At 35.0% G+C, this 14,075-nt stretch overlaps 1 protein-coding gene across 16 annotated transcripts in view; it reads left to right on the top strand.

Moving 5' to 3' along the window:
* LOC132195523 (collagen alpha chain CG42342-like) overlaps window positions 1-14,075 on the top strand; it is an 85,125-nt gene that overhangs the window by 64,960 nt on the left and 6,090 nt on the right. For 4 of the 16 annotated variants that reach the window (XM_059617578.1, XM_059617577.1, XM_059617573.1 and 1 more), the window contains exons 2-14: window positions 9,103-9,173; window positions 9,239-9,274; window positions 9,617-9,643; window positions 10,258-10,293; window positions 10,600-10,671; window positions 10,966-11,037; window positions 11,948-12,029; window positions 12,112-12,206; window positions 12,290-12,334; window positions 12,636-12,741; window positions 12,794-12,882; window positions 13,747-13,879; window positions 13,936-14,024. In XM_059617578.1, the coding sequence (XP_059473561.1) occupies window positions 9,103-9,173; window positions 9,239-9,274; window positions 9,617-9,643; window positions 10,258-10,293; window positions 10,600-10,671; window positions 10,966-11,037; window positions 11,948-12,029; window positions 12,112-12,206; window positions 12,290-12,334; window positions 12,636-12,741; window positions 12,794-12,882; window positions 13,747-13,879; window positions 13,936-14,024 (953 nt within the window). Of the gene's footprint in view, window positions 1-9,102; window positions 9,174-9,238; window positions 9,275-9,616; window positions 9,644-10,257; window positions 10,294-10,599; window positions 10,672-10,965; window positions 11,038-11,357; window positions 11,412-11,947; window positions 12,030-12,111; window positions 12,207-12,289; window positions 12,335-12,635; window positions 12,742-12,793; window positions 12,883-13,746; window positions 13,880-13,935; window positions 14,025-14,075 lie in introns of all 16 variants that reach the window. The other 12 variants (XM_059617589.1, XM_059617579.1, XM_059617574.1 and 9 more) reach the window with 11 other exon arrangements.

Below are 14,075 nucleotides of genomic sequence, written 5' to 3'. Positions count from 1 at the left end.
ATCAATGCAGCGCGGACGAAAACTAACCTACGTGCCCTGGCAGAGTTCAAAGTTGTTCCCAGAATCACCTGTTCCGCCTTTCATCATCGTCGGCCGGCGCAGAGAAAACCCTCTCGCGAGCGATTTATTATACCGAGCGTCTCACCTGCGCGGGCAAAAAGCAAGGGGCTGCTCGTCCATCAATTTCGCAAGCGGCACGTCTCTGCGGAGCGGCCCAGGAGCACGAGAAGAGCTGTTTTTCGCCAATGGCCCGTCGGTTTCGTGCGAAAACTGCTAATTAATCCTCAGAACATGTCTGCAAACGTGATTTTTTTTAGTGTGTAAAAGAGAAATAGCAATGGTTCTGACAATAATGACTCAAGGGAAAGAACGTAATTTTAATTAATTTTATTTATTTAAATTTATTATTATTTTTTAATGTGATGATTTATATTATTTCAAGTAGGGATGAATAAATAGTTGATCACTTTTAGTCAACTTAGTTGTTGGAAATGAAAATGAACTAAAATTTACTACTGAAAACAAAATAATTGGTTTGAAGAAACTGACACTCCAGGAGACGATCATGGGAATGAAGAGATAAGGCTTTTAATATGTTTTTAATTAAAATCTCGTTAATTTCCTAGAATAAAATTGCGTATTTGGTGAAAACCCACACATTTTACGTATTTTCAACTATTTGAGTACATCAAATCTATTTTGATATTTTCCACCCTTTATCACGTATTTTAAATTTTAAAATAACACCTCGAATCGCCTATTTTTAGAAAAAAAGAGCCTATCAAAAGTTTACCTTAAAAGTCTCTTAAAACGCAAAATTTTGGTGTAAATGTAAAATATATTCACCTTAATTTGGTTCTCATTTGAATTCACCTATTTTTTAAAAGAAGAAAATCACCCGAATATGTCCATAAAATTTTTCCTAATTCATGTTATTTCAAGTTTAAAAGCCTTCTTGTTTTGTCATTCAGTTTCCTTTTCTAAAAATATTTTTTTTGCGTAACAAGTTTTGTGACAATCCATTTATGCGAAATGTTCGTCAGACCGCGAATTCCAACTCTCTCTCTCTTTGGCGGGCAAATTTCATTATTCCCGGAAAACAAGGTCTCGACTTTCGGGACGAAACTTTTGCTCTTTGCCCAGCGATGCGAGCATTGCTTGATATTAAAAAAGTTTTGCGCGCGCGTGTAAATTCAAATCACGTCATTGGGGCGCAAGAGGTGTTAATGGAGAGGCCGCAACGTTACGTATGTTTCGCTCGCACGCGTGGCCCGGCCGCCGGTGATGAGCCTCATTCGTAGTCGCAACGCGCACGCACATTGAATCGCGCGGCGTTTTTTCACAAGCTCCACTTTAAAGTCGATGCAAGCCGAGAAGAAGAAAGTTGGCAATGCAGCCGGCTGCGCGTGCAAGCACTGCCAGTTGCATAACTTTGAAATTCCTAGCAAATATAGCTCATCGAGTGCGCAGACTTTCAATGTTTATGTTCCGTCGAAAAAGTGAGCTCACGAACTCGCCAGCCAACTTTCCTTATTAAGGCAGGTGTATGGAACGAATGAATCAAGTTTTTTGCTTGCATAATTGAGACTCTCTTTGCTCTAATGAAAGAAGTTTCACCAAGAAGCTGACGGAAACTACATTAATTCCAATCTTCTTCTTCAGATTAATACATTTGGCCTCATCATTTCAATTAGGTCTATTAAGGCAAACATTCTAATATTAGACTTAAATTTTTTTTCAAAACTTTTCAAAAATTACAATAAATGGTATATATTATATATTCTGTTTGAGAGGTGATCTGCTAATAATTTCAACGAATATTTCAATTAATCTAACTGAATTTTTTTCAATATATCCCCAAGGTGTTGAAAATGAATTTGAGATCTGAAATTTGCACTCACTAGTCTTGTTGTTGCGACACACAGAAGCTGGTAGTTTTTTTAAGAGAAAAACTGGGAAAAACCAAATCAAAATTATCTTTCAAAAATTCAAATAGATTTATTGAATTAAACGCAATGTGTCATTTTTCCTTTCAATTTAAAATAACACTGAAGATATATTTTGAAGAGAAATATTTTAAAAATATAATCATTTCAATATTACATTTTAATTTTTTTTAATTCACATAAAGGAGTTATTTCTAAGTTAAAAAATAAAACCAACTTTGTGACTAGCACGGCATCCACTTTAAGTCTTGGCAAAGAGAGCAGGTGCCTTTGAAACTCAAGCTCTTCTCCTTCAGTTTCATGCCTTCCTTCATACCCAGTTGGTTTGAGAGTCATGAGCAGTACAGCCTCTCATTGGGGCCCGGTGAAGAGGCGTCCTCGCCACACGCATCGTGCTGATGGATGGCCCACGCAGGGGACGAGACGATCTGTCATCACAACTCGTAAAATATTCGCCTTGGATTCATTCCGGGCGTGTGCGATTTTTTACAGCCACCGTGGCGTGGCGGACAGAGATGAAAAATTAACGGGGCAGATCAAAATCAAAATAGTAAAGACCGAGGCTGTTTCTCATCGAGAGCTGCTATGTGATTAACCGGAATGAGAGCGCTCGTAAATTTCTCAACGCAGGCTTCCGCCGGAGAGAAAAAAACGGCCTCCGAAATTTTTCTCATTATCCTCCAAAGACGAAAATAAACAGTCACTCGTAAAATATTTTCAGGGCGTGGGCTTCAAAATTTGGCTCATAGGTTCAAAAATTTTTTGTAAAAATCTCTTTTTAATAAGCCTCTGATTTTGGAAGCTGAGGTTTTTTATTTGAACTAAAATTGAGTTACTTTAATTTTATTTGAAAAAATTATATATTGCCTTTAATTTGAAATTCTGATTATTTCCTTAATGGCCTATTTCAGTCGCTTATTGTTTCATACAAATACATTTTTAATTGTTATGCAACTTTTATTGTTTGAAGAAGTTGACACTCGAGGAGATGATCATGGAAATGAAGATTCGGGCTTTTCCTCGTTGCAAAAAATTGTTTTTTATTCAAAAACAAACGGCTCTACCAGTTTCGGTCACGGTCTGCGACCCTATTTCATGAGCAAACGCGCTGCTCGCTGACTAATACAAGAAATTCTTGTATTAGTCAGCGAGCAGCGCGTTTGCTCATGAAATAGGGTCGCAGACCGTGACCGAAACTGGTAGAGCCGTTTGTTTTTGAATAAAAAACAATTTTTTGCAACGAGGAAAAGCCCGAATCTTCATTTCCGCAACTTTTATTGTTTGAAACCATATTAAAATTGCAATGTTTAATTTTAATTTTAATGTTCATATTAATCAATTTGTTTTGAAATCGGCAAGAAGAGAAGAAATAACAACTAATTTCATTGATAGATTAAAACAAGATTCATCGTAATCATTTTGAAACTAAATTGATGCCGCAGTGCATATTGCAGCATGCAATAAGTTTTGATGTTTTTGATCTTTGCGTGATGTAGTGATGAATCAGATTCGCCCGAGGATTAAATTGTTTAGCTTGGTGATGCCGCTTGCACTAGTGGGTTGATCCGTCGGTGCCTCCGCTGAGCCGCGCGTGCAATGCAATTACATTTCGTGCACAGCAGCGCACTCCATCCATTAAATTACGGGGCTGATTGCAACACCGTGTTGATTGTGCCGCATGCGAATCCCTCGGCTGTTTGCTGTTGAAGGGTCCTTCAGCAGTCGCCAAAAAAATCAGATTATTCATCATGCGCTGCTACCAGTTTGATTTCCTAGATTGAGATTTTGTAATTTTAGTGAATTAAATTGCAGATTTGACTTTCCTATTAATTTAAACAGTTTTGGAATATTTTAAATTAATTTTACTAATTATTTTTATAAAAATAATTACATAACTATAAATCATTTTTATTTAATACCTTGCTTATATAAAACTTTTAATATTTAAGTAATAAAATAATTAAATTATACAAATTTAATATGAATTTGAAATAAATTTAATTATTTTTCACTATTTTTATTATTTTAATTAAAAAAAATTTAAATTAATCTATATAATTATTTAAAATTAAATTATTAAAACTAAATTTTATTATTTTACTACAGTAATATTTTTAAATAAATTGCTATTGTAACTTAGCTCATTGAAATTTTTAGAACCAATTGTGGCTTAATAGAATTAAATACAAATAAAAACTTCCTTTCGTAAAGAGTAGTTTCAAAATTGATTGCTCTGCACATCCAATTCCCTCTTGTTTCATTAAAGCGTGCCCGGCGTTATTCGTGCAGCCGGCGCGGAATAAACTTTGATTTACGGCTTCATTTCCCAATCTTATTAACACTGGGTGGATGTGAATTGAAATTAAATTCGCTGAGGCACGTCCAGCGGTCGACTGGAGACGGAAATTCAGATTTGCGCACAACTCTCTCGACCTATCTCTTGCCACCAGTTTAATTTATTTCACATTTAATCAAAAGGATACTCTCTGCGTGGAAACTTTCGAGCAGTAAAGTATTTTATCTAATAAATTCAATTAATTTATAATCTAAAGCATTACAAATAGTTTAAAATTTGATTAATTTGCTGAACTCTTATCTCATAACTTAAAATAAATGAAAATTATTTAATAGAAGTAAAAAAAAAATCATAATTATTTTAAAGAGCAGATCTTGGTTTTTTTTTGTACGATTTTTTATTAAATTTTTAAAGAAATAACAAATGAAAATTTTATTATAAAAAAATATTAAATGCAGATTTCACACGTTTTCATAGTTTCTTGCAGCAATAATTTCAATTTTTGGGCAGCTAAAAAGAATAAAGTTTTCGTTTTGTTCCTTTCATCGTGGAAATTATCGACCTCAGCACATAGTTTAAAAGTTTGTGTCTCCAAGGCAGTATCAATGGCCTCTTGCTGGTGGTTTCTCAATGGTGTGCGAGGTCAGCAAAGTGCCGCCGCTAAAACTTTCGGTCGGTGATCGATGCAGTGGCGGCGCGGTGGACGAGATAATTGCTGCCTCCGACCCAGCAGCACACCCGGCGAAAAGGAGCAGCAAGACTTTGTTTGTGACAAACGATCGGACCAACAGTCTGCTGCCCGAGTTAATAATCTTTCCGTCTGCACTTGCAATATCATGTGAATGCTGAAAGTGGGCCATAAAATCGGCACTTTATTGTGTTCTGTGTTGCGTGTTAATTCATAGTAGGCAAGGCAGCATCCTCTCGCAATATTTCAATGAAACCAGGACCTCTTTCTTATTGCTGGTCGAAACTGAGCTGCCCAAGTCATGCGATAAGTGTTGTTTTACAATTAAATTAGCGACCCAGACAGAGCGATATGTCTTCATTTCATGTACCCATATGATAAATTGCAGTTAAAACTTATTTGGCTTAAGCAACAGAAATATTATAATTAAAATCGTGAGAAATTCATACATTATTGTAAATTATATTAATTATGATTTTATTTCTGCATTTTTATAAAATATTTCTTACAATTAATATAAATTTTTTAATTAAATTATAAATTTCTTCTGATTAAATTTGGTTATAAATTAGAAGATTGAACTAGTTTTACTACATAAACAGACAAACATAACGATTCGTTTTGTTTAGTAATCAATTTATTTTTGATACCACAAAGCATAGAATAGAAAGACAATTGAAAATCAAAGATGTGACGACCTCAATAACCATGTGAAATGGGGTAATTATTTTATTTATAATATGAGCACGAAAATAAGTGAAAAGTTAAGAAAACACGCTTAGCATAACTAAAAAAATCTTATATTAATAAGAAAAAGTAATAAAAAATTGAGGAAAAATTTACCATTTAAATAAAGTGCAGCTTATTGTGGTTGACGAACAAAAATATGAAAGAAGACCAGTTAGAGATTTTAGAATTTCAAAAAGTTGGATTAATTTTGGAGAAAAATCATTATTTCAAAGCGACCTCCAATTATTTATTTAATAATATTCCATCGTCATGACACATTATATTTTTTGAAGGTGCAAAATCGTTCAAAAGGCATGTAAAAATTATTTGGGAAAAAAACAAGATATTGTATTTTTTTGTTTCAATGATTGGAAAGTGACAATTCGTGCAGAAATAAATAAGTCATCAAGAGAGCAATTTACAAAGTTTTGACGTAATAGTTTTTTTTAAATGAACATGCACTAGTTTTTGAATAAATAAATAAATAAAAAATGAACAACACACTTCATTCTAACAAATAATCAGACGTTATATAAGTGAAATAATCCAGTAATGTATTGTTCAAAACCTTTGTGCTGCTCGTTTCGTGTTTTGCACTCTGCCATTATACAATAATATTTATAAGAAATTACGTTTCCCGCCGCACGCCGTGCTCTTATTCCCATATACAACCACAGACTGCTTTTTTCATTCGCTTTCCTTCCTTCGTCGTCTTATATCCGCGCACAAAAAAAAAACTCCTTTTCTTGCGGAGCAGATAAAATGCATCACGTGAATGTAGCAAGAGCAGAGATGATAATAAAAAGATGAAGAAAAGGAGCTCGACTGGGCGGCGCGCAATTTATTTATTCATTCTCGTGCAGCGCCAGCAGCACTTTATTGATAATCTATTCTCGTGCTCGATGGTGAATGCCCCTTTATACACCCGAGAGGAGCGTTGCATTTTGTAACACGCGGCAAAAATTGCCTTCTGATGCAACCCTTGTAGAACAATGTAAAGAGCCGCACGAGAGAAGCCGTTAAGGTGCATCATTCAATTTTCATCTTATTGACGTGTTTTTCTATTCTCCATAGACGCGACGACCACGTTTGGATTTTTCCGTGATGCTGAAAAGCGTCTCTTCGCTTTGAGATGCAAAGTAGAACTTTTTATCGACGTCATGACTTTCTGCATAAAAGCTTCAAACACGAACGTGTTGTCATGAAACAGAAAATGTCTTTCAAAGTAGGAAGCTGTTCGGTGCTTATCACAAAAACGACCTTTTTATTGAACGATACAAACTATGATAATGAAACTATTCGGAATTTAATTGTGTGCTATGCAAATAAACTTTTTTTCTTCGAAAAGTCGGAAGTTAAAGTTTTTCTGGTGCAGTGCAAAAAGTTGAGTTACGGGAAAAAATTATTTGATGGCGGTTGATTCGAATAATTCGGTAAAAAAATTGAACCCATATTATTATTGTTGTGTATTTGTCCACATTGTTACAAATACATTGTTTACAGTCAATTTTTGAAAAACAATTATTTGAGAAAAAGATATTGTTGGACAAAAAGGCATCACCACTAGCAAAAAATTTGCTACAACTTCCGAGATCAAAAAGATCCCATCCGCCGCAGTATATTTTAATTCTTTAAAAGCAATTAAAAAAACTTCATGAAATACAACCTAATTATTATTTCTTAATTGATATATTTCACATATATTTTTATATTAAATTAATTTCTATTCAGCAATAGTGTAACAAAAAAAAATCTTTAATAACAGCTTAAATAACAGAGAAGATGGAAAGTATAAAAACAAATCAACTCATCTTGTACTTTTTTTCCTCAAGTATCTGATTTAGAATTCCGCCTAAAATAAACATTACTTTCTTTCATTTTCTCTTCGCTCAATCAGCGTCAGAATGAAAAATTCTCTCCATAGTTTTTTTTAGCTCCACGCAGAGAAAATGAATGCACGAGATTTGGAATTTGAAATGAAACGTATATTTCGTTTTGATTAAAAATTCCATCAATCACGACAACACACACGTGCCACCAAAACAAATAATCGAAAAGCATCAATAATTCAACAAGCGTTTGATTAAATCAGCTGCGGGGAAAAATCTCAAAGTCAAACAGGTCGAGTATCAAAATATGACAAAAATCACACGGACAGCCGGGTTGAAATAAATTTAAAATTCCAATAAACCATGAATAGAGGACCTTTTGCCTCTGTAACAAATCCAAAGCTGCTTAGTTGGTATGGAAGAGTCCAACAAAAGTTTGCTCGTTTTGAGTGCGTTCCAAGCCTAATGGCGTTTCCTTGTTCCTCGATAAACACACACACTCTATTATATTCGGCCACGAGAAATAAATACAAACAAAAGCGCTCTTGATGCGAGGTGCCGCGAGAGACTGTTTTAAATTAAACGCAGTTCGGTTTTATATACAATTAGTTGGAAGCAGTACAAACACTTCTTGCCAGAGCGCCAATTCGTTCTGTGTATATATTGTTTGAAATAATGTTTGTGCAGCTCGTCAGTCGGTTGGGGCTTTGCAAGTTTTGCTCTCAGTCAAGTGCAACGCGGTAGATTTACCAACGATAGAGCAGGGGTAGAAAAGCGTCTCTTGCATTTCGATTAATGCTTTTCAAGCACTGTAAATGGATTGGCAAACAGAAGTTTCTTTCATTAATTGCTGCTGCGTTGGTAAAACCGGAATTATCAGTTTGTATATATTAAAGCAGAACAGGAAACATTCCGATGAAACTAAATTTTATTACGAATAAATGAGATAATTAAATTAAAGTAGTTTCCATGTGCATTACATTTATGTATTTAAGTTCCATTTCATTGAAATAAATATTTTTTAAGTGCTGTATATAAAAAATAACTTAAATATTAATATTGTTTACATTCAGCTAAATAAACTTATAATTTATTACATTTTACTATTTTAATTTTTATAAATAAAACGTATTTTTTAATTATTTCATTTTTGCTATAATTATAATTATTGGGTTTTGGGCATAAATCATAAATAAATTATAATATAATTATTACTTAATTTATTACAAGTATTCTTCGATGCATAAAGATGGAATAAGTTTAGTTAAATTAAAATTACCTTCTAAATTGCTAACACGGCGTCATTGGAGCAATAATAATTGTATTATTGTAATATATGAATTTAAAATAATCAATATATGTCAATTATTATTTATTATTCAAATGATTTCCATGAAAAAACTAGCCAAGGTGGCAATATAAAATTACACAATCGAGGTGATTTGTTGCTTATTACTAAACAAAAACAAATTTTATGGACTTGAAGGCCGTGATAAGATCTTTAGAAAGAATGTGGTTGGGCTAAACAATTAAACGCGCCCCCCATAAAACGCGTCGAGAGAGAAATAAATGAAGACGTTTGAAACTGACGAGGGATGAATTAATTTGTTGCAGGTCCGCCTGGCCCACCTGGCAAGAGAGGCAAGCGCGGCAAGAAGGGTGACTCGGGCGAGAAGGGCACTCAGGTAGGCCGCTCGTGTAGTCGTTGTGCGTACCTTTTTGTACATTAGCTGGAATGTTCACGTTTTAGGGACCACCAGGAGCTGGCGGCAAGAATGGATTCCCGGTAAATAATTTATTGCTCTTGACATTTATACCTCGTAATTTAGCCAGAAATGAATTTTTCTTCTCTCCACACAAGAGAAAGAAAGATGTCCCCCGGCCGGCAGACCGACCTGCCACACAGGCCGCGTCGGCACCGACAATCAATTTCAATTTTAGTTAAAATTTTTCCATCAGCTGGTTGTGCAAGGCCTTTATTCCTCGCCCTTGATTTGAGTCGTTCGATTGATTTAAAAATAAACCGTTATGAAAAAATTAAAATCAATAATTAATATTTAAAATCAGAGTAAATAAATCCATCAGTATACATTTTCTCACGTAATTTTTATTTTTGCTACTCATTTAGGGCGACAAAGGCGCTAGAGGGCCGATGGTACGTAACGTTAAAAGAGCTTTTGTGTCGTGAAACTAAATTTTTTGTACTAAAATACTAACATGGGTGTTTACGGTTGATTTTTGATACAATAAAATTATAAATAACACAGGCGCAATAGTTTAACAATCTGTTTTCCGCTTTTTGTACTTTTTGTACGTGTCTATTAATGAATCTCTTTGCAACCCTTGCACCTCCAGACATTTAAGTGGCTACTTTCATAGATCTTGAGTAAATTTATTCTGGATATGAAAATAAAAATACAACCCAGAAACTTTAATATATTGGCATGATTGGCATTAATTTGTAACTCTTTATTAACAAGTAATAAAAAAGGTTTAATTTGTTAATTTCTATTTTTATAAATTGGTGATGGAATTTATCTTATAATTTTTCCTCTATTTAATTTATTAATGAAAATCTTGTTATTGGGTTCAGTTTTCGTCTCTTTATACTAATGTGACATAGATTTATTAAAAAGTTAAACATTTTAGTTTTTCATTCCTCCTTTTTTAATCTCAACAATTAATTCTCATCTTCCTGCATTTTTATTTGTATTTTGATCATTAAATTATTATTTTGCCTGCAGATGTTATAATTTTGACCTTTTCCAGGGTCCCATTGGTTTGGACGGACCAAAGGGAGAACCAGTGAGTACAAATTTGAGTAGAAGCTTTTTTAATTAGTAGTCTCTTTAAAACTAAAACAATTTATTTAAAATTTCCATTTGCACGTTTCATAAAGTCCTCCTGTAACATGACTAATCACATTTTCCCTCACTCCGCCTTTTTATAAGTAAAGAAAAAAAAAACATTTTTGCACCAAAGAATAAAACGTAACTAATGAGGTGCCAGCCCAAAGAAGCTTACACGGCCTATAGGGACCGTGATCTTGGCAACTGCGACGATTTTGTTGTTGAAGTTTGCCCTAAAGAAAGTGCCGCAATTGTGTTTTAGGGCCGACCGGGCGACCGAGGACCCAAGGGAGAGGCCGGCGGCGCGGGTCTCGACTACGTGTCAATTATCAAAGTAAGTTTCGGACGGATGACAGCAATTTGACGTAAATGCTTATCTAATATATTTAATCCAAAAATAATGACAGCTTTTCTTCCCATAAACTGGCGGCTGTGACTCAAAAATTGTTCAGATTGGTGGAGTAATTTTTTATTTACAATAAGCAGAAGAAAACTAAATTTTTTTAATAGTTCAGTTCGATTTTGAACTCTCGATAATTTACTTCCACCAGTCTTTCCAAAGTAGATCTCATTATCACAATTTGAGCTTTTGTTGAGCTTTGTTTGGGGTTGACGTATGTACTTGCAGGGTGGTGTGAAGCGCTCAGTAACTACCCTACGTGGCGGCACCCTTGGATACGCAGAAATCGTCGCGGTTAAGGTAAAAAGCCCGAGGACGGCACTGACTGGATTGTCTATTAACAATAATATTCGTCATCGACTAATTATCGCACGCTTTTGTTAATCCACACACTAATTAATAATCAGTAGCTGTTGGTCCTTTGGTTGTTTGCTGGTTGGTGCTTCGTACATTAATCCACCTGTGACTAATTTATGTGTTGTATTTAGTCTGTAGCTTTGGATGACTGTATAATTTCCTTGGTTGGTTTCAGGCTAACAATTTTTACGTTAATTGTGCACTAATTTTTTTATTTGTTTGCGTGTTTCGTTCCCTTTTTACCTGCGGTGCGCTGCTTGCAGGGCCTTCAGGCTAGTGGACATAACATTTCCTCTCAAAACGTCGTCATGCTGAAAGTAAGTTCGCTAAAAATCTAATAAAAATAAATATGTAAAAAGGAAAGAAAAAAATCCAGCTTAAAAAAAATTTTAAAACTAAAAATTATACTCATTAAAAATATAAGCTTAGACTTGGCTTGTAAAAGCGGCTTTGTAATTAAATAATTATACACATAATTGCTCACCAACATGTGCTGCAGAATTAACCATAAAAAGAGTAACTTGATACAAGTGCTTCAATTTCAAAGTATGTAATTTATTTAATTAAAACAGCACAGCCTGCAGCAGGTACTTTCGTTATTATTTTTTCCGTCAATGTTGCCCACCCAGCATGCATTTAAAAATACACTTCTGGTGTTCAGGTAATTAGAAGTTTTTAAGTAATTAGTCTCACTACTCATGTTGTATAGCAATTATTTGCACCACTATATTTCACTATACCTGTCCTGTTATGTAAAGTATCCTTCTTACTGTTACCATTTCAAAAGTAAATGCTAATTCTTCATTTTTTTTTTTAATTTTCAGTTTTTTTTAACATTTTTATTGATTTTTAGGGAGAGCCTGGAGAACCAGGTCCACCGGGTGCACCGGGAGCTCAGGGTCGGGAGGGTCTTCCTGGACACGATGGACGGCAAGGTGCGAATTAACTTATTTTAACAATTCAAAACTGCAGTTCAAATTTCCAATTAATTAATAAATTTTTGCTGTATTTTTAAAGGAGTGCCTGGTGAGCCAGGTCCAAAGGGCGAGAGAGGACCTTTGGGACCGATTGGCCCGCCAGGTGTTGGCATGCCTGGACCAGCAGGACCGAAGGTAATTTTTTTTACATTTTCATTAATGGATCATGAAAATAGAGAGTGAGTTTGAAACTGAGAAACACGACGTCACTATTTCAGGGCGACAAAGGGTCTAGCGTGTACTGGATTCCTTCACAGTGGACAGTGAGAATTTTCGCAGTTAAAATGCACAACGTTTTGCACACAGAAAATTTCATTTTTTATTGTTTTCGTTATTGAGAACCTATAGAACTAATTATTAAATATCTTTTATATATTTTCCATCTAGGATAAAAAATTTAATTTACAAATTTTTTAAATATAATGCGATAAGTGTCTTTAATTGTGTAGATAGGATCCTGCAATTTTATTAATTATTTGGCTGAATGTTTCGATATGGTTTAGCTTTGATTGTTATACTTTAAGACCAAAGTGCAGATATTTAAAATGCAAAAATCAATTTCAGGGTGATCGTGGAGATAAGGGAGAGAGAGGGTTGACAACCACCCTTGCCGGAGAGCAGTTCCCTACAGGCATTATTGAAGGTCCACCAGGACCACCGGGTCCTCCAGGTATATTTTAATATTTTTTAAATAGATTTGATTGTCATTTATTGTATTTTAGGTCCTTCCGGAGGTAAGGGCGATATTGGGCCTGCCGGACCTCCAGGGCCACCGGGCGAGAGGGGTGGAAAAGGAAAGAGAGGAAAACGAGTAAGTTGTCAGAACAAAATTTGGTAACTCTTTATAGGCGCACAACTAACTTATTCACCATTGGATCAGTAGAAATATAATTTTGATTGCTAACACTAAGTTGAAAATTCACTGTTGTGAATTGACGCCGGGTGTGCGCTTGTCATAACTCACATGCTTTGACGGAGAGGGCCAAATAAATTAATTAAAACGGCGTGCCCGTTGTAGCTTGCATGCAATTAATTTGGCACATCAATTAATGTGTAAAATTAGCTCTTTTTTGTACTCGGCGCCGTCGGGTCAAGCGGAGTTTGTTCGCCGGTTATTAATTGCGCGCGAGACAAACTAAATTAATCGATAAATTATATGTGCACAACACACTTTTCAATATGCCCAGTGTGAAAATTATACACAGGCTTTTTAATATGTAGCGTAGACTAACTTTTGTGCTTCATTTTAGTTTCATAATATATGTGTAAATGTGTGTGGTGGCGGTAGCAATTAATATATCGTTTGATTGGGAAACTTCATCTACATGTTGCCCTTATTTTTTCTAATTTATGGTTGTACTAATTGCCTGGGGGATGGATGGTGTGCTAATTATTTTCCTGTAGGACTCTAACACAGCAACTAACCCTTTTATGTTTTCCGTAGCAAAAATTTCTTATAATTTTTGTTGTGAGCGTGGTTTTCGTTCGTTTTTCGTCGGACCCATAATTTGCGCTTTCGTAAGTAGTTCCATGAATTTAATTTATCGTTTTAAAATTAATCCTAAATTCTGCATGTGACACGCCTTTCTAAAATTGTGAATGCACAGCTAAATTAATTAATTGATTATGTTTTTCTTTTTAAATGGACAACGTACTGATTGAAACCGATTTACAGAAGGGTCGATTTGGCGATGACGAAGATGTGCCCATAATGATGGGACCTCCGGGTCCACCGGGTCCGAAAGGTGAGCAAGGAGAACTTGGGCCACGTGCGGAGAAGGGAGACAAAGGAGATGCTGGTGCATATGGTAAAATTACTCACAAATTTTCAACAGATTAATTACAAAAGATTAATTTGATTTAGGTGAAAAGGGTGACATTGGCACGCGAGGTCCTCCTGGTTTGGACGGACTCAATGGTGAAACCGGTCCGCAAGGGCCACCGGGACTTCCGGTTTGTATTTCAAAAAATGGAAAATAAATAGAACTGGCACTTACCTTTGTG

The sequence above is a fragment of the Neocloeon triangulifer genome, unplaced genomic scaffold (genome assembly GCF_031216515.1).
Source record: "Neocloeon triangulifer isolate White Clay Creek 2 clone unplaced genomic scaffold, ASM3121651v1 ptg000009l, whole genome shotgun sequence".
NCBI lineage: Eukaryota > Metazoa > Arthropoda > Insecta > Ephemeroptera > Baetidae > Neocloeon > Neocloeon triangulifer.
This window is presented reverse-complemented; position numbering and strand designations above follow the sequence as displayed.